General features: G+C 37.9%; 1 protein-coding gene across 1 annotated transcript in view; it reads left to right on the forward strand.

Annotated features, from left to right (window-relative positions):
• LOC129248358 (transcription factor hamlet) overlaps positions 1–23,361 on the forward strand; it is a 75,838-nt gene extending 52,477 nt beyond the window's left edge. The window contains exons 5-8 of the mRNA XM_054887884.1: positions 690–846; positions 8,320–8,476; positions 20,246–21,319; positions 21,395–23,361. Of these exons, the coding sequence (XP_054743859.1) occupies positions 690–846; positions 8,320–8,476; positions 20,246–21,319; positions 21,395–22,645 (2,639 nt within the window). The 3' untranslated portion in view covers positions 22,646–23,361. The remainder of the gene's footprint in view (positions 1–689; positions 847–8,319; positions 8,477–20,245; positions 21,320–21,394) is intronic.
• The last annotated feature ends 542 nt before the right edge of the window (positions 23,362–23,903 follow it).

Consider the following 23,903-nt stretch of genomic DNA (forward strand, 5'->3'; position numbering starts at 1 on the left):
CCGCGTTCCGATCTCACCCACACACACACAGCATCATTGTTGTTTTAACATATAAAATGTGTTAGATTTGATGGCAAGTCCAATATCTGTAGCTGGTTGTAGTTGGTAGGTAGTAGCCATTCATTTGGTGGCAACTTGCTGCTTTTTTCACGCCATCATCGTCAGTGGGCGTCCTCCACGCTGGTCAATTGACCTTTGATGAGCCCGAAATTACAGCTGCAACTGGTAATTTCCTGCGGTTGTGGTTGCCACCAGTGGTTTCGCCAGCAGCTTGTACGCTAGTCTACAACTGGCGCTGCGGTGTTGTTGTCCGTCTTATTGTTGTTGCTAACAAAGATGCCTCGCAGCAGCGGCGCGAGTAGTTAGTTGCATTGTGTTGCAGTTGCGCTCATAAATCACTTGCCGAAAGCAAGTTGCGCACTCGACTGGACCCAAAACAATAAAATACACTCTTGCATATGGATACCTATAAATAAGTAATTAATGTGCAATGAAGTTGAAACATATTTGTCATAGCTTTGCATTCATTTATTTTTAATGATTGTGAGGATTTTTGAGTTATTTATTTAATATTATTTATATTCAATCGTATCGTAAGGCTTAGATATTTGTAAGTAATCCACTACAGCATTGTTGTGATCATCAATTTTATTGACGTTTTGTTTTTTCTTTTAAAATTTTGCTTACAGGATCCCTCTACAGTGGCGGCAACACTACTGGCGACGACGAATACAACAAGGAGCGTTCGTTTAGCGAACAAGTGGATGGCATTGATTTGACCGACGACGAAAACGGTTTCGATATACGTTGTGAAGTTTGTGATAAAACCTTTCAAGATTTGGAAATGTAAGTGTGTCGTGTTTGCCGCAAGGCAAAGCAATTAATTTAATAGTTTTTGTGGAAAGAATTGCATTATACGATTGCCAGTCATTCATGCCTACGTCAGTATGAAAAGCAAAATAGCCTCAGAATATCTTTAGGAAGTTAATTTAGATTACCTTGTGGCGCTAACCAGTGCTGAATATACGAGTACCAGTATGAGAGTGAGAGCGAATGAAAGCAATAAATGGTCTTGCAATTAACACTTCTATTCATGGAAATGATACTTTTTTATTTTCACCTACCAGTTTACCAGTGTGCTTGTGTGGAATTGTGACAGAAGACGTACCGTTTTTAATGGTATCATTATTGGTTATTATTACTAGTATTATGAAGGTACTTAAAGATGCGACCTGTGGTGCGACAAAATAAATAAAACTTCGAATTATCAAGTGTTCTTGTTTAACTGCTAATGTTTTACATATTCATAATGTGAATGCCCGGAAAAGTTCACAACTTAGTGTTTATACAATTTTTGTCTACATATTTTTTAAAGCTTAACTTTGGATCCAATTTCACACCTAGCTAATTAAATTCTGTCGTATTGTATTTGTTCTCCTTTGTACATACCCACTACTAAATATAAAGCGATATGCTAGATATACTTGCAAGTATTGCATTGTGTTCTATTGTAGCCCAAGAATCGATGTGTAACTATACTTTAAGAAAGCACCACATTTTCAGCCGCTTTGCGCTTAATTAATGCCCTCTCAATTTCATTCACTTATAACTCATTGAATGTTGCCTTACGCTCTACCAAGTAAAGGGCAATGTTTATCGCAATCTAACTGATTATGCTTGTAATTAAAATAACCCTTTTCCATTGTTTTCATATTTATATTTGTGCTGCTAATAAGCAACTAATTTCATATAAAGGAAGCCATTATTTGTGACATTCGTAGTCTCATTCACTCAATACTTTAGAAGCTTATCGATGGCTTAATCGAGTTATCGCTGTCAATGGCGCACTTTGGCGGGCCATCAATGATTATCAGGGAGGAATTGAATGAGTAAATGCTTTTGTAAGATTGTTGATTGATGTTGGATTGGTAAGACTTGTTGAAATCTAATATTTTTATTAGAATGCTAGATGATGAGAATGATGGTTGAGCCAACACGGTCGCTTGGGAGTTTTGGTCAGCTCTTGCTCCAGACCCTTTTGCTTATTAAAATGTCTATTCATATTTTTTTTAAATGCTCATAACTTAGTCAAAAATGAATCGATTTTAATGATTCTGGGTTCCAAAAAAATTTTTAACTACTTTTTTGCTATTGTTTGTACATGAAGTCGCTCTGTAAGTAATGACGATCATTTTTAACCCAGAATCATTAAAATCGGTTCATGTTTGACTGAGTTATGAGCATTTCAAAAAAAATTCTTATATAATTGAAAAAATCGATTTTGAGCCGAAAAACAAAATTGCCGATAAATCTTGAAAAAAAAATTTTTCGGGCGAACAAAAAAATACGTGTCTCATTATTTTGACCAGAGAGCAACATATTTGAGTTACATCGAAATCGAAGAACATGTCCCGAATAGCCCGGTTGAATTGAAATGGAAAGCATCTCTAGTCAATCATTTGGATATGGATATTTTACTTCAAATCAGAAGCTATTGAGTCACGGTAGTGTTTATGGGAGATATACTCGTAGAGTCCATGAGTTTGTACTGCCAGAATTAGAGGAACTCCTTAGTCTAAAGAAATTGAATAATTGAATAGGTTAGTGCGTGACTAACATTCGACAGTGCTTGGGGCTAAAAACTCAGGCATGAAAAAAGCGATCCCTTAGCAAACAATGGCAGGCCTCCGAGTGTATCTCTGGCATTAAAAAGCTTCTCATAAATTTATATATATTTTGAGGCGGAAAATAGTCATCGCGGCTGAAAAATCTGACTAATCAGCTGGATGAGAAAGCAATATGTTATTTAGTTCGTTACATTTTGCAATTAATATTGCGGAAATGTGCACCGGTTGGTTGTCAGGATGTATGAGAACTTTTCGCTTCGCCAAATGCGGTAATTTTTGCTTCAACTCTGATAAGTTGTGCTGAATCCTTGTCTCATTCAAGGCTACGCAATGGTGCAAAAACTGTATTCGATTTCTAATCGCAATAGCCAAACATTTCTTTAACCCTAGAGTGCTAATGTTTGTTAATTCGACGACTATGATTATGAGGGGCTTTAACACTACGATCTAAAGATCTAATTGATTCAAGCTATTTCTCTGAGCCCACCTTCCTCTATAAATTTTAGTGATTGTCCTATTTAATTGAGTTTTATTTCCTCCTCTGGTAACATATGTTTGCCCTAATGCTTGTTCCGGTTATGTATTTGTGCTGGGCATGGTCCAATTACATCTTCCTCCTTTCAGAATCTGAAAGTGTCATTTTAAATTTTTTTTTTTGCTGCGTACGATGTCGTCAGCACAATACATATCGTTGAAATGCTTCACGGTAAGGGATTTTTTCAGATAAGTAGTCCCATTTGCAATCAAAGTTAAGCCATTTACGCGAGCGATCAAAATACGGATTAAAGATCAATATTACGAAACTGTCTACGAATATCAACGCCAGCACCATTGCTGGCCAACAGATCGACGAGGTTCCGGAACTTACATATCTTAGTATCCAAATTACTGCAAATGGTGGCGCCACAGCCGATATATCAACTAGATAAACAAAGCAAAAGCAGTCTTTGCAATGCTTAAAAACGTATGGCACTCCAAACATTTTACCGAAAAGTCAAAATTCGCATTTTAGCCCAAATGTTACATCTGTTTTATTGCACAGCTGCAAGTCCTGCCTAACATTAAAGGAAATGTCATCCAAACTGCAAGCTTTTGTAAGATATGTCTCCGTGCAATAATAATCCAGAAAACTGGATAGCAAACATTGACTTACACAGTCGATGCAATCAGATCACAATCAATATTGAAATCCGTAAGAGGAATGGAGCCCTGACCGAGCATGCTTTTCGAAAACCTGTGCAAGAAATACCAGCGATGGCCTTAAAGTGGAACCCTCAAGGTTACAGGCGCAGATAATGACCCAAAGAACCTGGCGACGCAGCCTTCTCGATTAATTATCCAGCAACAATCTCACCTGGACGCAAGCGAAACAAACAGCTAACGATGGAAGAAAAAAAAGTAGGAATCATGGACTTTGGCATTATGCGCCTCATAATCGGCGCTTAAGCAAACACTAATAATAATAAATGGAAAGTTTAATTACATGGCATTAGTTTACATTTTTGTTTGTAAAAAACACAGTTCTCAGAACATTTCGCCAAATGGACGACGATTAGCACTAACGAAATATAATCAGTACTCCAGCGTTTAAGCCGTCAAATAATTGCGATAGTTGCCTGTTGGTAACGAATTTTGGAATTCAGTCCAAATATACCAGCCCCAGATTTGACACCTTGAAGTCTTCATAAATCTGCTTACCAGCCTTCCGCGTTAAATGATTGAAGTCAAAGTACGCTGAACTTTCTTTTTATTACACCTTCATTCTGTTTATTAACTAATCGCTTTATTTGGTGACAATAAATCTTCCAATTATCGCCTACAAAGCTAAACAACTTAGTAAACAAAAGTGAATTGTAAAACTAATGCAAATATTTAGACGTGAAAGTGATAAACTGTTTGCGTCCTTCGTTTGTTAGAAGATACCCCAGAGTGTCTTCCAATTTGAGTAGACTTATTTGAATGCTGAATGTCTAGTCACTTCCCGCTCCTCGCCACTCTGGTCACAGTGCTTTGTTTGCTAGGCAGTTAGAGTCAATTGTTGAAGTGTTTATGTACATATGTACATACATGCATACATATATGCCACACATGAAATCGTCCGCTTGCATGAAGGTGGTGTGGGTAAATGGGGCACCAGCACAATTGCGGCGCTGATTTGTTTGCACAAAACCAAAGGGGAGCCACGCTGTCACAAAAGGTGATATATGCGCTCAAGCGGGCAGAAGATATTTCACATGCAACTTATGGCACACAGGCTACTGTGTCACCGTCACCGTCACCACTCATCAAATACAAAATACAAATATAAATACAACGTAATATACGAATATTTATATCCACTTGTGTTGCAGGAGCAGTAGTCCTGCGTTCGTGTGGTCGCTTAATGCATATTTTTGATTTTCTGTCATTATTAAATGGGCAAATGTGACGGCACGCAACAGATAACTCGCACCGCCTCCAACCACATATGGGCACTTTGCACAGCAGAGGCGCCACATGAGGAAACATACATACATTCATGCCCACTTGCAAGCGGCATGTCCTTACGCTTATTTTTATTTTTATGTATGCATGTATGAATGCATAGAAGCAGATTTGTACGCAAAGTTTGTGACAGCTGGTGATTCGCTGAATTTTACATGAGCGTCACATCCCCAAAGAGGTCAGAAGTAGGAATACAAATGGACGTGTATACCGTCCAGTTGAGAAGTTGAGTTTTACATATGTACGTGCTCACTTTTACCATTACAGCACATAGATGTACATGTATGTGTGTTCATTATTTGTTTGGTTATCGCAGCGTTCCCGCCATCCTTTTTGTTGGCGCTCTTATCTGATATTTGTGCTTTCATTCATTTTGATGTGCACGCAAATAGCCAAATACACAAACAAATGCAAATAACAACACCTCCATTAACATACACACACACACAGGCAGAGACTTGCTCACATTCCGTGTCCTTATATCGGGTGTTTTTTTAAGAGCTTGTTAACTCGAAATGATAATAGTTACAATACATAAGTATAGTTGGAATGATTTTTTTTAACCTGGTAGGCAATTTCATGGCATTTATTTTTTTATCTAATATCCGGCATATGTCCGCCGTGACTACGAGTTGCGTGGTCCATTCGATTAGTCTAATTTTTGATTAATTTTTTCAATAAATCTAAATAATAAATCTAAATGAGCGCAAACAGCACACAAACGATGGTCGTTTGGCTTCAAATCTTGCACGAGCTGTAATTTAAAGGCAACATATTTTTGTAAGCCAAGGTCCTTATAGGATCCAGCAGCTTCGTTGGCTGGGTCATATCGTCCGAAGGAGTACAAACGCTGTGGCTCTAAAAGTATTCGTTTGCTGGTGGTAGAAGAAGAAGAGGAAGGCCTCCTCTTTCTGAAAAGATCAGGTGGAGAAAGACTTGGCTTCACTTGGTGTGTCCAACTGGTGTCAGTTAGCGCGAGAAAGAAATGATAGGCGCGCTTTGTTAACCTCCGCCATAATCACTTAAGCGGTTGGCGCGCCAAACAAGAAGAATACAAGATCCATTCGTCAAATTTTCCACGTAGTCGAAGTACAAAGGTCAAAAAGTAAAGAACGAGATGAGAAGTCGACATTTCGGCAGCTGCTTCAACAATTTGCGCTATGAACTTCGCAAAGGTTTTTGTTTTTTCTAAGTAAATTTCCATAATTTGTAGGCGTTCAGCGATTCATGATGACTTTCTCAACCTTACTAAACAGACATGCCAGCACAGTTTGCCATTCTCAGCTGACAAACCATACTTTTCGATATAGATAGTTTCTATGCAGCTAAAAAAAACACCCGATACATACCTACACACATTGTATTAGACGCGCTTGACATGCGCTGCCTCATTACGCGGTGTGCTCAATTCTATTCAACTCGATGACCGCCTGCGCGCGATAAGCATCATCACTGCTCGCATTGTGGATTCGATGTATGCTCGTACGTGCATATGTGGGTGGGAACACTCGAGCACATCAAGGACACAAACAAATCCTGACGTGTGTTTGCATGGCTTCTAACAGCTGCGTCCACAAAGCGCTGGTTGCTAGCAGGGATTGTATGGAAGCGGCGCGATCTTATCGTACATTAAATATTGAACATCATTTGGCTAATTGTTGACAGGCGAATGAGTGGACAAACACTTATGTTCGTGGAGATGGGTGGAGAGTGAAAAGTTGACATGAGCGTGGGAGGCATGCAATATATAAAATACTATATAAAAAGTATTTGTATTGCGCCTGGACTATGATTGTAAGTTAGGTATTCCTGGAAATCGGAGTACATGTAACAACTAAAGCAGTATTATGGCATTTTAAAGACTTATTTGATGTTCTTCTACATCTATGTATACTACATATATGAAAGTTGTTAAGAAATATCAGCAACATTTTATAGATATCTTCTGAATTTTCGAATCAGCGACCTCTTTATTCAACATCTTTATGCTAGAATTCCACATTAAGCCCAATAGAGGCCTAATAAAATAAAGCACTGAAAGTCACAGCGCCTGAAACGCTGATGTCGGTAGTGCCCAAAAATGTCTTATGGGCGAGCAAGTCTTATACATTGAACATTTTTTATTCCCTGGTATATGTGTATGTTTTCATACACATTTTTCATTGAAATCAAGACAACCTAGTAATAGTTGAGGACCTTTCAACGACTCTTGAAAAAATATGCGGTTTACTATCCACTCGACCTATATAATATCTCTGGTCTTCTTGGAACACAAAAGCAAAACAGAAGCAGCTACGGCAGCAGCTATGGCGGCAGCTATGACAACTGCATTGTATCTGTTCGAAAATTATTTATTTATTTATTTATTATTATTAAATTTGTATAATAACAAGTTATACAAATATAAGAAAGCAGCAGCACTAGCAGCATAGGCCATCGGCTGTCAGATAACAAAAATTGTTTTTCAAATTCAATCATTTTATCATCAAACATTTTTGATTTTTTTACCTTATTTGCCTGTATTCCCGCCTGTATAGAATAATTTATTATGAGTGAGCATAGACGAGAACTAACTTTGAAAAATTAATGCGTACACTCTTTATAAAAACAAAACGAGTTTGATTTCAGACAGAAAATTGCCTTCAACCCAACCATATTTCTCGTCTTCCACTCATTTCCTAAACATTCCTTTGGCACAACTTGGAAATTTTATTCTAAAAAATTTAACCAACTATTAATGTAAACTTCCCTTTTGCTCTTAAGCTCTCATTTAAGCTTTATATATTACTTTGCCCCTAATTGAAAATTGCCTCCTAATACTCGAACCAGTTTTCTTGGACTCAATCGAAAAATTGTCTGCTGCGAATTTGAACCTGTTGAACATATACAACTCCATACATTTTTAAAGCTTCAACAAATCCAAATTTGATTTTTTTAAATTCAAAACTACCCAGCCATGTAATAGAAAAACTACCCAGGCTCTCAATACCTTTTCGTTGCTTTAAATTATTCCATGCCACAATTTGAAATTTTTTTCCAAAAAATCTACCCAGCCATTTGACTGGCTTCGCGACGCTTCTTTTATGCTGAGAACTCTGTACATACTGTACTGAGACTATGGTACATACTAATATTACTTATTTATTATTAATGAAATGCCATAATTAATTTAATTAAAAAATAAAATTTCAATATTGTCTCTTTACAGTTTGGACCATCATTTGGTAGCTAAACATTCATTTCGAAAAGACGATTTTGCCTGTGACTTGTGTAGCAAACCCTTTTGCCATCGTCCTTTATTACTGAAGCATCGCGCCTTGGTACATAACGACATACGAAAGTATCCCTGTGAGAATTGCACAAAGGTAAATTTTAAATTAAAATCATTTTTATCTACTTTTTCAACAGTTTATACAGAAATAAATAAGTTAATAGAAATTAAAAAATAAATTTTACCAAATAAATTGAAGAAATTTTATTGTTTTAGAAAGCAATATTAATTGAGAAGCTATTTTCACTTCATTGCCATTATTCGCCATTACTATGAAAACATTTGTTCCTTTTTCCTGTTTCAATTCGTTTTTCTTAGAACACAGTAAGGTTATATATGTTTGTCTAATGAATAATATATTTCAATATTTCATAATGTGAATATACAAGGTGATCCAAAATTAATCATGCAATTTTGTTTTCGAATCACTTTTTTACTAAATAAAAAAAAGTAATTTTGAGTGTTGGAAATCTTTATTTTGACCTTTATTCGCTCCATTAGTTGTCTGTTTATATCGAGGTTTTTATAAATAAATTTTGATTTTAAACATTTTTTTAAATCATCTCAGTTGATAGAAAAGTTTAAGCTCAAAATGTTTGCATAAAAATTTTACCAACAGAATCAAAATGATGCTATTTCAAAACTCGAAATTATGACTATTATTAGCTGCCATCGCGCCGTCATTGAGCGCATACTGCTGAAGCAAATGTTTTCCAATATTGGCTACTTCTTGCTTTCGTCTTAATTTGGGTCCGAGAGAGAGATTCGTCAATATCTTAAAATTCTTCGTTAAGGCTACGTCGACAAGATACGTTAGGGCGTCCCTTTCGCCGTGATCCTGGTGGGTTGCAGTCCAGTGGCATTCTACTTCTGTCGGTCGCTGGCTTGCGCAATCGAGTTTCTGTTTAAATTTTCTAAAATAAAACTAGTTTTAAACATTTTGTTTTTTCAAAAAATTACCTCCGATAAGAAGAGTTTAAGCTTAAAAAATTTGCATAAAAATTGAATCAACGGAATGAAAATAATGCGATTTGAAAACTTGGGAATACCTCTAAAAATAAAGTTTTTTATACGAGTACATACAATTTTTTTAAAAATATTTTTTTTCAATAAAATAAAAAAAAATGTTTTTTATATTTCGACCAAAAAATCACCTCACATAACGAGTTTCTTTTTAAGTTTTTTAAAATAAAACTAGTTTAAAAATTGTTTTTTAAAAACTCACCTCAGATAGGAATAGTTTAAGCTTAAAAAGATTGCAAACAAGTTTTATCAATTGAGGCGAAATAATACGATTTGAAAACTTGGAAAAACTGCAGAAATAAAGTTTTTTAAATATACAATTTTATCAAAAATGTTTTCTTAAATATCCATTATTTTAAGTTTTTTTTAATATTTTTGCCAAAAAATCACCTCAAACAATTAAAAAGCTTAAACTTGGAGATCTGTGCTCCATGCACCCCTCGTAGGCCGACGAATGGATGGCCTTCAGCTCTTTGATCTCCTCTATCGACTGAAATCTCCTTCCACGAAGTGGTAACTTCAAATTGGGAAACAAAAAGAAGTCACACGGGACCATATTAGGTGCATAAAGTGCTTGCACGATGGTATTTACTTGGTGTTTGGTCAAATAATTCAGCACAATTTGGACTCGGTGCGATGGTGCTTTATCATCCTGCAAAATCCAAGAATTGTTTGCCCACATTTCCGGCCGGCCAGGCAAACACTAATGATCCGATGGCGCTAAAAAATAACAGATGTGTGTCTTACAGTTCTACCAACATAAGAACAAAATATGGACCAGTTCCACGTGCGTGGTTCGTTTAAATTAAACATTCCCTGTACTTTCTGATCATAAGGTGTGATAAGAAATCATAGGGGTACGAATTAATAGTAGTTCGGCCAAATATACTTCCCGGAGTATGAGCAGCCACACTTTATAAAAAAAATTGTTTGACCAGAGGCGACTTACAGGGCGTACAATTTTCAACTCACTTCCGTGCGGTTTCTGCATGTCATTTGATCTTTCAAGATTCAGCCATCTTTTACGCTCACTTTTTTGTACAAAATAGTTTACTACACTAGCAGGTGCAGGTTGTTCTATTGGCGAGTCTGCTATTAATAGTTGCCAGCAAAGGTTGAATTATGTAAAACAAATCTCGATCACGCGTCTATTTTGAATTTTATCTAAAGCCATGTGTGCTGTGCCGTCCTTGCACATACATAGAATCGCACAGTAGCGAACAGTAGTTGATCATTTGTATACACATTAGTCAATCGCCTCCAAAATAGCCACAAGCGCGTGCTCGCTTCATTTTACTAACCGAAGCTAGAGCGGCTGCTGGCTGTTGGCTGTTCGCTAGTGGCTGCCAACTTGACGTGTTTTGCGTCTTAGCGAAATACTAGATTGTCCAGCAATAGCGCTGTGCCTCTTAACCGCACCTCTCTAACGCTAACCTCTACCGCTTTGTCTGCTTGTTGACTTTGAAGAGACTCCGCCTCGTCCATTTATCTTCTTTGTGACAATCTTGTGGCTCGCAACAACAACTGCTAATGCGCCACTCTCCTTCAACGCAAGCGCATTTACATACATACATACGTGTGTATGTATTTATGTAAGTTGAATATGGTTTCAACAAATTCAAGTTTATGTAGCGTGCGTTAATTTTTCAAAAGTAAGAAAAGTAAAGAAAATAGAAATAAATAAGATAAAAATTAATGGAATGTCACGGTACTTAATGTTTAGAGTGTGAAGATTGATCAACCAACGCCAAATGAAAGAGTAATAAAAAACAAAATAAAAAAAAGAAAAACAAAAAAAAAATCGAGTGACTTGAATGATTGTTAGCGCTGTCGGACAGGGTACCCCATTTCAAATCATAGCAACGACAAATGTCAAAATCATTGATTTTATTACAATGTGGTATAAACTGAGCAAAGCATGAAATATGAAACAATGAGGAGTTGAAGAGAAAAATGAATTCAAAAAATTAGAATAAAAAAAAGAAACATACTTCGGTTGGCTCGCTGCAGCAACCGCTGCCTCCGCGGAGTTGATGATGCTGATGATAAAATACTTTTGATTTTCTAGTAGATCAATAGCCTTCGGTCACTTAATTTTGAATTACACGTAACAGAATACATACAACAACAACTAAAAATGAAATGAAAAATAGAAATATTGAATGTATTGTTTAAATATAAAACAAAATAACATTAAAAAGGAACAAAAGAAAAATGAGCCCGAAAAATTCAAAACCAGGGCGTGTACTCATCCAAAGCACTTAAAGTGCAGTAATGATGAAATTTGGAGCTGTGACTTTTGGACTCTTAACATAAATATGTATGTACATACATTAGGGTGCATGAAAAAAAGTTTGAAGCGTATCCATCAGATTTTTTTTATTTACTCATCAACATGCAAGATGCTTACAGGCTATATGATAGACAGATTTGCATAAAGGCCTTATAAGTAACTTATTAAAAGTTGACTTAGAGTAGGAAAAATCAAAGTCTAAGGAAGAAGAATAGGCACTACATGGGGCTGGCATTCTCCTAAAAGGAGTATTCAGTCCATAAACTGTTTTAGCAGTACACACAAAAAACAACTCATTACAACGGAAAATGTCTGAGAGAACAGCAAACTTAGTTTTAGTGAGTAGATTCAGACAAGCTCTTGAGCCCGCACAAATATCAAAGACAAAACACAGCGACAACAAAACGTATCTAGAAAAAATCTATTGCTTATATTCTTAGGCTAGGCGGCTGCCGTAGCCGAATGGGTTGGTGCGTGATTACCATTCGGAATTCACAGAGAGAACGTTGGTTCGAATCTCGCTGAAACACCAAAAATAAGAAAAACATTTTTCTAATAGTGGTCGCCCCTCAGCAGGCAATGGCAAACCTCCGAGTGTGTTTCTGCCATGAAAAAACTCCTCATAAAAAAAGTATCTGCCGTTCGGAGTCGGCTTGAAACTGTAGGTCCCTCCATTTGTGGAACAACATCAAGACGCACACCACAAATAGGAGGAGGAGCTCGGTCAAAAGCCCAAAAAAGGGTTACGCGCCAATTATTTATATATTAAATTCAAAATATTTCAGTAAAATATTAAGATTTACTTGAGTTGAATCGATTTGAAAGTAACTCTAAAAATAAAGATTTTTATAAATATGATTTTATTAGAAATATTTTTTTGGAAATACCTTTAAAATAAGCGTTTTTTATAAATTAAATTTTATTAAAAATATTTTTTATATACTTTTTTTTAATATTTATAAAAAAATCTTATCAGATAACACTGTGCGACAGTGAAATTATACTTTTATAGAGACCTAGTACAACTTGTAGGTATAGTAAAACTAAGAAACATGGTATAGGAGAAATTTCCAATACACCCCCAAAATCTCATTTTATGGCCATAAAACCGTTTTTCAGTAGGTTGATGTGAACAATCCCTCCTAACTTCGCCAATTTCCATCCGATTTCGAATTTGTTTTTTTAGTTCGAAAGAACAAAAACAAGCCTTTTTGACAGTGTGTTGACATTTTTTCTGAAATGACAAATGACGAGACTGTAGACGGAAGTATTTGGAATTTTTTTATTTTTTCTCTATTTTTTCAACTTTGACATCATTTTTGCGATATTATCCGATATTGAGGATGCTTTTTAGTAGACTACTGTTATAGTGAATTTAATTCTGCGTCGAATGAGCTATATTTGATTGTAATTGAATTAAAATTCATAGAGTTGTGCGAGTTGTGCGAGTTTTAAGATTTTATTTTTTTTACTAATTTTATAGCAAGTGTCAGTATAAACACATCATCAGTACGAAACAGTACAGGTTTAAAATTTTAAAATATGTCGGGAAAAACTAATCTTCATTTCAAAAATGTTTGCTAGACCTGCTCCGTTTATAAGAGTCATCACTTGTTTTACGTTTCAAGGACCAGCAGTAATCAGCAAGCATGTTGATGGAGTTCTTCCCTTGAAAACGTTTTTCGATGACTCCTATCTCCTGGTGAAATCTTTCACCCTGTTCATCGCTCATCTGGCCCAGGTTTTCCGGGAAAAAATTCAAATGTGAGTGTAGAAAGTGTATCTTGATGGACATATTGCATTCCATTTTTTCGTACGCACTCAAAAACTCTTTGACGACTTCAACATAATCAGAGCTCTTTTTATTTCCAAGGAACTTCTCACACAATGATTTAAAACTTTCCCATGCCCGTCTTTCCACTGCACTGAGCTTACTCGTAAATTTCTCATCTCGCATGAGTTTTCGAATCTGAGGCCCGACAAGGATCCCTAAAATTGTGATGACTCTTATAAACGGAGCAGGTCTAGCAAACATTTTTGAAATGAAGATTAGTTTTTCCCGACATATTTTAAAATTTTAAACCTGTACTGTTTCGTACTGATGATGTGTTTATACTGACACTTGCTATAAAATTAGTAAAGAAAATAAAATCTTAAAACTCGCACAATTCGCACAACTCTATGAATTTTAATTCAATTACAGTCACATATAGCTCATTCGACGCAGAATTAAATTCACTATAACAGTAGTCTACTAAAACACATCCTCAATATCGGATAATATCGCAAAAATTATGTCAAAGTTGAAAAAATAGAGAAAAAATAAAAAAATTCCGAATACTTCCGTCTACAGTCTCGTCAGTTGTCATTTCAGAAAAAATGTCAACACACTGTCAAAAAGGCTTGTTTTTGTTCTTTTGAACTAAAAAAACAAATTCGAAATCGGATGGAAATTGGCGAAGTTAGGAGGGATTGTTCACAGCAACCTACTGAAAAACGGTTTTATGGCCATAAAATGAGATTTTGGGGGTGTATTGGAAATTTCTCCTATACCATTTTTTTTAGTTTTTCTATAGCCACAAATCGTGCTAGGTCTCCATAAAAGTATATTTAATTTCTTTTTTTTTTGTCACACCGTGTAATGCAAGAGTTTCAGCTTGAAAGATCTGCATTTAAATTTTATAAACGTGAACAAAATAATGAGATTTGACAATTTGGATATATTTTCAAAAAATTGATTTTTTTATAGAAAATTTTTATTAAAATTATTATTTGTTTTAATATATATATATTTTTCTAATTTTTTACCAAAAAAACACAGTAGATAAATTTTTAAAATTGTTTATAAATAAAATTAGCTTAAAGGAAATTGTTGTATTTTTTCAAAAAATCGCTTCAGATGATAGAAGAATTTAAGCTAAAAAGTTTGCATACAAATTTTATGAGGGAATCCAAATAATTAAATTTTAAAATTTGGAATTTCCTCTAGAAATAGAGTTTTTTTTATAGTTTTTAATATATTTTTTTCTAATATTTTTAAATATTTTTACCAAAAAATCACCCCAGATATTTTTTTAATTTTTTATAAACAAAATTGGTTTAAAGGAAATTGTTTTATTTTTTCAATAACCCACTTGAGATGATAGAAGAATTTAACCTAAAAAGTTTGCATACAATTTTTATAAGGGAATCAAAATAATTAAATTTCAAAAGTTGGAAATCCCTCTAAAAATAGAATTTTTTTAAAGAATTTTTTTTATGTTTTGTTTAATAATTTTTTTTTCTAATTTTTTTCCTAAATATTTTTATCAAAAATTCACCTCAGATAATGGAAGAGTTTATGTTTAAAAGATATGCATTCAAATTTTATTAACGGAATCAAAGTAATGAGGATTTTGGAGTTATTTTCACCTCGTACTTTCACTAAATCGTACAATTTTGACGAAAACTTAAACCGAAATATTTTGTCGAAAAACTTAAAATATAATAAATTTTATAATTTCGATAGAAAAACAGTACAACATTCTTTGTATGGACACTGATGCACCCCAATGCACAGATGTACGATTTGGTTAAAAGGAGTCAAACAGAAATCCAGCAAAACGCAGTACAGCACTTGCTCGGTGTGGATGTTACCACCGCACACACCTTCTTCTAAGTAGCATAAGTTTATATATATGCATGTGCATTTGCATAGCTATACATTGTATTTAATCTGATTGACAGTGCCACACACTTTAACAACACACTTTCACTGCGCCGCAAGCCCCTCAAATTCACGCCACGCGTTGCTTTTTCTCCCCAACCTACTGAGGTATGGTGTGAAAGTCGGTCGAGTTATGTGCCATTAGCAGCAGGGTTGCAATAGAAGGAAACATCTTTAACGATGACTTTAATGGCTTACATGCGGCAGCTAGTGCTGCGGTGGCATGCAACAAAAAAGTATTAAAAAAATTGCTGCTTTGCATTATTACACCGCGCAGCCGCAATGTGCCGCGTTGCCACAACAACAAGCGGTCAATATACATATATGTATGTGTGTAAATATTACAGCGAACGATCGATCGATCAAGCGATCGAATGCCACGATCGAGCGTTAAAGTTGAAGCTGTGGCTGATATTCATGGTTACAGTTACGCAGCCAAATCGGTGCATTGTGATGAGCTTACAGCCGCGTGACTCTAGCACGCCGTGGTAATTGTTTCAGTAGTTATTCCGCTTGAAAGCGAGTGATCGTGCCACAAATTGAGCACAGCTGAGAAGATAGCACCCGCGCAACTGTAAGCGGTAAGCTGACAGCTGTATGAATTTTTGTTTTGTTTGCGCGCTGCTCAATTGTTTGGATAATCAATCTTGCATGGTCACTTTTGGGTTTCTAGGCTTTTTCTTGTATCCCCATTGTCTGAGGACTTTGTAAGCGCTACTTAGGTATTTCATGCGCCATCGCATTTACTCTAATGAACAAAATAATAGGATTGCTATATTTTCACCAGTTCTGACTACTTTTCTTTTGTTTGTTTTTATTTTTATTTTCATTAATTTTTCATAAACGAATGCATGAATTTTTTTTCAAATGGAAAAAAGCGTAATAAAGTTAGGGGAAAAATTACCAAATATCAAACATAATTTTGGTCACTTCAAACTGAGCTATATTGTAAAGGGTGGTTAAGTTTCAAGGGCCGGTATTGATTTTGAATAAAATACAATTTTTTAAGAAATATTGGTATGGGTCAATTACGTATAGAGCAAAATATCGGCCAAATGGCCACCGCGGCCTCGGCGGCACACCTCCATCCGATGGTCCAAATTTTCAATGACGCTGAGGCATAATTGAGGTTCTATGTCGTCCCATCTTTTAGCTTTTGAATTGTTGCTGTCTTATCGACGTACACCTTTTCTTCCAAATAACCCCAAAGAAAGAAGTCCAACGGTGTCAAATCACATGATCTTGGCGGCCAATTGGCATCGTCGCGACGTGAGATTATTCGGCCATCACATTTTTCGCGCAAAAAGCCATTGTTTCGTTAGCTGTGTTCCAAGTGGCACCGTCCTGTTGAAACCACATATCGTCCACATCCATAAATGTGCCTCATCACTGAAGATGATTTTCTTCGAAAAGTGGTGATTTAATTTTGCCATTTTCTGTCACCATTCTGACGCGTTGCTCGATTGTGTATCTTTCCATGATTCAAATTGAGTTAGTCTGAAATTAAAAAATGTCATATGAAATGCTGAAAAAAAACTTGACGTTTAGGAGTGGTTCACATTCAACATCGGCCCTGGAAATTTAACCACCCTTTACTCAAATTCGATGCGCTATATAAGGGCGAATTTTTTTCTTAATTCCGAATTTTGTTTTCGAATTTATACGAATTTGTTTCTTCTAAATTCCGATTAAAAAGTTTGAAATTTTTATGAAAATTTAATGGTCAATTTTTTTTTTCAATTCCGAATACTCGAATTTTCTTCCCCAATTTATGTGAATTTGTTTTATTTTTTTAAATCCGATTCCGAAAGTTTGAAATTTTTATGAAAATTCGTCGAAATTTATAAATTTTATAAAAAATTTGAAGCTCTGATTTATTTAATATTTTTTGTAGAATGCGCCATTTTTTATGAAAAATTAATGAAAATTAAAAAACACAAGAAGGGTAGTCAAAACTGGTGAAAATATCGCGTTTCTATTATTTCGCCCATAAGTGTACAGGCATACATACCGAAACACACTTGATCAGGTGAGCGGGGTGCGATAGTGATGCACGGACAGATGCACTTCATTTGCAGCAATTGATGAAACGAACGCTTTGCCGACATGTGCATTCGCTGCCAGAAGATGCTGGTGGGGTGTGTCGAGCTCTGATACGTAGAAACAATGGCATAAGCCAAAGTGGCAAAATAACAAAAACTACCAAAAGAAGAAAAAAAGCACCAACAATTCGGTGAAAATGGAAAATCTGATTAAATCTACGCCATTGTTGTAGGTGGCGATAGTAGTGCGTTTACCTGATCTGCCAGCCGCGCACCGTTCAATTCAAATAAATGGCATTCCAGCGCAACTGCGCTAAACACCTACAGAAAAGCAAATCAACCAACATGCCGCTATGAAGTCAGCTCCACTGAGGAGGTGGTGGCCTGCCCAGTGAAGCGGCTAAAGAGCTTTTGTGAGTTCAGGTGATGGCGGGTGTTTTGGAGCGACAAGCGTCAAGGCATTTAGTCAGTCATTCTGACAGTTACAGGAAAACAGCAAACGGCGTGCCAAATAGTCAGCTAGAAGACCAACGTCAAGCCATCGCAACATGAAGCAACTTAAAGCGACGTAACTCAAACCAGATCAACTCAATTCAATTCAGCGCAAACCAATCGCAAACACTTCACTTTAGAAGTCCATTCATACAAAAATATCAACGAGCGCAGCAAAAAAAAAAAAGCTGTCGAAGTAAGCTTTAGCCCAAAAGTGCCTCAGTGAATACTTCAATCTACACTAATCCATTTGATGTTGTTATAGCACGAGCTATTCTTGTTTTTCTATAAAAAAACGTAAAAAAAGACATGCATACATACATACATAGGAATGAAAGACAATAAAGCCTTCACGGCTTCACGGCTGTACTTCGATCATCCGCCACCATCAAATCCGACACACACACACACACACACAGGCACATACGCGTCTGAGTAGAGATAGATAGAAATGTATACGAGCAGACAGACAATAACAGACTGAGAGACAGTGCCAGTCAGCCAGCCTTTGAGCCAGCAAGCCAGCCGGTGCCATTATGACAGCATGATTAGGCATAACAGTTTCATAAAAGCAGCGAGTCGTGCATGGGACCCGTGTCCGTAAAAAAAGCAACACCACCAACAACAGCAACAACCGAAACGTCCCTTGCACGCCGCCGCTTGCCGCCTGCCGCTGCCGCTGCCGCTGCACGCTGTCAGTGCGGCCTGTGCAGGCGGGCGGCGGAGCTTCGTGCCAGCGGCAAGCGCAACAAATTCGCGCAAATTTATCTACGAGTATATCGTATTCATTGCGGAATTCGCCCCGCAGCCGTTGCCGTAATCCAAATCTAGTCGCGTATTTGTTGTCATTTGGTTGTGCCGTCGTCTTCAACGACGGGTTCGCGCCTGCGCACTGCGTCCACAAAAAACTAAAAAAACAAAACACAAAAAGGTACTGCGCGTTTGCTTTGGGTTTGGTGTGAAACGTTTGACGTTTTGGTTTTTTGTTAGTGTATTTTTTTAACAGCGCAGACCAAGCGACAATTGTAACAATTGAAAGTAATAATTGTTGTAGGTGGATGAGTTGTCCCGCACCGCGCTTTTCTACTCTCAAATACTCGTAGGCACTTAGCTCTTGCCTTGCCCGCTTACTTGTTCGAGTTCTGCTGCTCTGGTTTGCTCGAATTTGCGTAATACTTATTATATATATTTATGACTTTTTTCTTTTTAATTGTTTTAATTCCTTTTATGTAAAGTTGCTGCTCGGCGCTTATTGTGCTCACCATCGCAATGTTGTTGTTCCAATTTCAGCTCGCAAGCATTTGCATATGGGGCAGATCCGTTTAGGCGAACATTTGTGCCTTTTGTTTCTCAACTTTTGTTTTCCTGTTGGATGGTTGATTGGCCGGTTGGCGGGTTGGCGGTATGCCTGGTTGGCTATATGACTTAAATGTCTTGTCTTGTCTTGTCGCCATTGTGGTTTGAATGTGTGCTCTGCACTCATTGTTAGAGTCTAAAACTGTTGCTATGATTGATTAATTTCATTTCCATTCCCATTTCTTATTGATTCACTGCCATCAACGCACACACACACATGCACACACTTTTATTCACGATCATCAATATTTGGTGGTAAATCGATATGCCTCCCTATTCATTGCAGTTGTTGCCGCTCAAAACGGTAGCGCTTTGTGGCTATTTATGGCCGTGTTGTGGCCACCGCTTCGCCTTCGAACTGGTACCTCACAAAAAACAACAAAAAAAAGAAGGCAAAAAATTAAAAAAATGTACTACGTACGCACTCATTTAGGCCTGCTTTGTAATGGCGTGCTCAATTTTGGTTGTGCGTAACACAATTTCGCATCACCTGGCCCTCACCTCAACTTGCCTTTAATCGTCTAGCCGCGCATCCAGCCACGTTACCTCACCTCGCTTCATCGTGTTGCTTCTTTGGCGTTGGTTTTACCTTCACTTGACTTGCCTCACTTGGGCGCAGTTGTATGTGTACCACCAGCACAGCTTGCCGTCTCGCATCTCTTCCGCAGGCTTCGTATCGTCTCGCATCGCATTGCTGCGACCGTTCTCTGTTACGGTACATTTAAGGCCGCCATATGCTTTTTGATTCCAATTTGACGCTAAGCGCTGCTCATTTCATGATTTCGATCTCTTTTTTCTCGAAAACTTGCTTTACCTATGTATTTGTTATATTTATTATAAGATTAACGAATGTATGCATATATGTATGTATGTATGTATATGCATACGCAGTACTTCATCGTGTACTCCCGTCTTATTTTTAATTTTCGTTTCGTTTATTTTTTGGCACAGGTATTTTGTGATCCATCGAATTTACAACGGCATATTCGTGCCAACCACATCGGTGCCAGAAGTCACGCGTGTCCGGAGTGCGGAAAAACATTTGCGACATCGTCCGGCCTCAAGCAGCACACGCACATCCATTCGTCGGTAAAGCCGTTCCAGTGTGAGGTGTGCTTCAAGGCGTATACGCAATTCTCGAATTTATGCCGTCACAAGCGCATGCACGCCGATTGTCGCATGCAAATCAAATGCAATAAGTGCGGCCAGAGCTTCAGTACGGTAACATCGCTATCGAAGCATAAGCGTTTCTGTGACTCCACCAGCGTGTCAACGCTACCACCACCGCCTGTGTCTGCCGCATCTGTTGCATCAGGTGTCAACTTGCCGCCGCATTTACCGTCGCAACAACAGCAAGCCATGCAGTCACGTGTCGCTGCACTGCAATCGATGAACGCCGCTGTGGCTGCTGCTGCGGGGAATGTTAATGGTGCAGGAGCTGGACTACCAGGCGCTGGGATGCCCGCATCAGCCCATCCATTCCTGCTCTTTCCTACGCAGCCATTCTTTCCGAATTTCCCAGCCGCTGCCGCCGCCTATGGATTGCAAAGTATATTTCCGGGAAGTCCAGCGCAGGCCTCGAACTTTCCGTTCCTCTTTCCGAAAACAAATCTGGATATGCGTATGCCGGGCATGCAGACGACAAGCAACCATAATGCACCTAGCAGTTTACCGTCGCCGAAAGCAATGCGACAGCAACTTAATTTTGCCTTCGGCGAAAATATGCGCGCTGGCGGTGGCTCGCCATCCAGTGAGCACAGTCAGAAGCAGTCGAATAATAATACTGAAAGAGATCACGTGAATGATGCAGAAGAGGATCTGAAAACTGCCTTGCCACTTGGGTTGGCGCTCGCCTGCAATTCGCCCAATTTCAACAACCGTAGGAGTTTTTCGCCACGAAATCACTGCGATGAGGAGAATAGCTCGTCGGTGGAATTGAAGGTTTCGCCCAATGAAGACATGGAGGAGCCAGAGGAGATGCCAACATTTGAGAGCAATACTTGTAAACAAACCGAAGACGATAAGGTAAGTTGACTAACACTCCACTGGCCAGTCTCGAACGTAGCAATATCTAACTTCCATATTTTATTACATTTTCAGAAATCGATTGACATTATAAGCACACCACCGCCGGCTGAAGCGTCCGACGAAGAAAACAGTAAGCCCACAAATAGCGTCGCAGAATTGCCACTCGATTTGAGTATAACGCGCAAACGTGCGCGCACCGCTAGTTGCAGCACTAGCGCAGATGCACAGTCGATACATAGCGATCTCCCCAATCAGGCTGAGCAGAGCGAGCATAAATTCGTATCCGAGCTTCGGCAGGATTCCAACTCATCACGCAATCATAGCAATGGTGCTACACCAGCCAAGCAACAACGTCCATCACTCAACTCATCACGCCTCTCCTATCAGAGTAGTCGTACACCATCGGTTACGGCCTCACCTGGACCGACACCTTCACCCTCGCCACCTCGTAACGAGCCAGCCAATTTACATGCCACGGACGCTAATTCCTCTGCCACAAGTGGCATCTCTTGTCCACAACCGATGCATCCACATCCCCTACTCATGGATGAATTCTATCGTACACGTGCCCTGAGTGCCGCATTCCCACGGCCGTTTCCTTTTTTAGGCCCAATGGGCGGACGGCCAGCCTATGAGGGTGCACTGCATCGTGCTGGCATGCCGTTTCCGCCCGAACCGGCCTTCCGTGAAGTGCTACGTGCTGCTGGCCTCACTGGCAGTATGTTAGCCACAGCCTCAGGTAAAATCAAAGAACGCTACACTTGCAAATTCTGTGGCAAAGTGTTTCCGCGTTCAGCCAATTTGACGCGTCACTTGCGCACGCACACCGGCGAGCAGCCATACACCTGCAAATATTGCGATCGCGCTTTTAGCATTTCATCGAATCTGCAACGCCATGTGCGTAATATACACAACAAGGAGCGGCCATTCCGCTGTCATTTGTGCGACCGTTGCTTCGGACAACAAACGAATCTCGATAGACATTTGAAGAAGCACGAGGCAGACACCAGCGGCATAGGTATTGGTGTTGGCGATTCACCATCGTCAATTGAGGCGGACCGCGATGACTCTTACTTCGATGAAATACGTACGTTTATGGGACAAGTAACCTACAATGAAGAGTTGTATACGCCCACGAGTATTGGTGGCGCGGAAAATGATACCGAATATGGCGGCAGTGATGTGGATGCAGAGCTATCAGTATCGCGCTCATCGTCGGTAGATGCAATGGCGGGTGGTAGTAGCGAAGAGCGAGTGACTGTGAAAAAGGAGCCAACGACGGCTATGGCGAAAAGCAACAAAACTATCGAGGTGGGCTCATAAGAAGGCCAGTTGTGGAATAAGAGATAGAATGAAAAGGAAGATAAAGGATGAAAGGGAATAAGAAAATTGCTACAGCGAATGCGAAATGTCTGGGCAAAAATGAGTGTAGAAATAGCTGGAATCAATATTTAGAAAGTTGTAACTAAATTTGTGCGACAGTTTCTGTGTTCGGAGACTTGGCTCTTATCTTGCAAGAACTTCGGCAGTCGATGGGCCAGCGCTTCGGAACAGTAGTCAAAGGATTCAATAGTGATAAAGCTGTGAGCATCTGCTTGTGGCTTTCCATCGAGCATTTGTGGATAGATTAGAGTAGACAAAAGTTGTATAAATGATAATTGTTGGGCCTGTAAAATAAGAAAATGATCATTTAGCATACATGTAATGACCACTTACAGATGTTTTGTTTTTTCTTAGTTGTTAAATTTATAATAAACTACTATGGTAAATAAATTCTTGATTTAGGTAGAACTAATCAGGAATTGAAAAACGTAAAAAAATGCTACCAAAAACGTTAATTACTTATTTAAAATATAAAAGAAATCGCCAGATTGCACTCTGTAACACTTGAAAGCGTCATTAGAGTATTTGTTTAGTTTTAAGTGCCGCATTAAGCAAGTAACTGATATAAACTTAGTCGTTAAGTAATAAAAGTAATTTGTAAATACAATAGAAATAATTATGTTGAAATGTTTTTGGTATAACACGCACACATAATACGAGAAAAAGTATGTAAATGTATAAGTTTATAAATAAAATTTGATTTTTGTAATTTGTAAGAGTAAAAGAATTGTTTAATAAATAAATAATACAATTAAAAAAACAAAATTATTTGTGGCGCGGTATTTTTTTTTAGGAAGTTGTGCTTGTTATTGTTGTTACAACAGCATAAACAGTGGAATGTTTGAGGAATGCTGCTCGAGTGGCAGTTCTTGGGCGAATATAAATCCGGCTCATACCGATGTTGCAAAACCGATTGGCGTGGGAGCGACAAGAGAGTCCACAGAAATCGCTTCAATCTAACTACAGTGAAACCTTCCTTTGCGCGGACACTCACATTCAGTCAACTGTTGTAGGGTAGCTTATTTCAGAACATTTTAATTTTTAATTGATTTCTTTTTTGAATAAAAGCTTATGACATTAAATAAATACATAATTCAAATAAAAATGTGTATGTATTTTTTCAGAAGCGCATATTTCATTTATCTGCATAAGTGGATATAAAGGGTGATCAATTTAGATGTATTGGATTTTAAATTGA

This window comes from Anastrepha obliqua, chromosome 5 (genome assembly GCF_027943255.1).
Source record: "Anastrepha obliqua isolate idAnaObli1 chromosome 5, idAnaObli1_1.0, whole genome shotgun sequence".
NCBI classification, from domain to species: Eukaryota; Metazoa; Arthropoda; class Insecta; order Diptera; family Tephritidae; genus Anastrepha; species Anastrepha obliqua.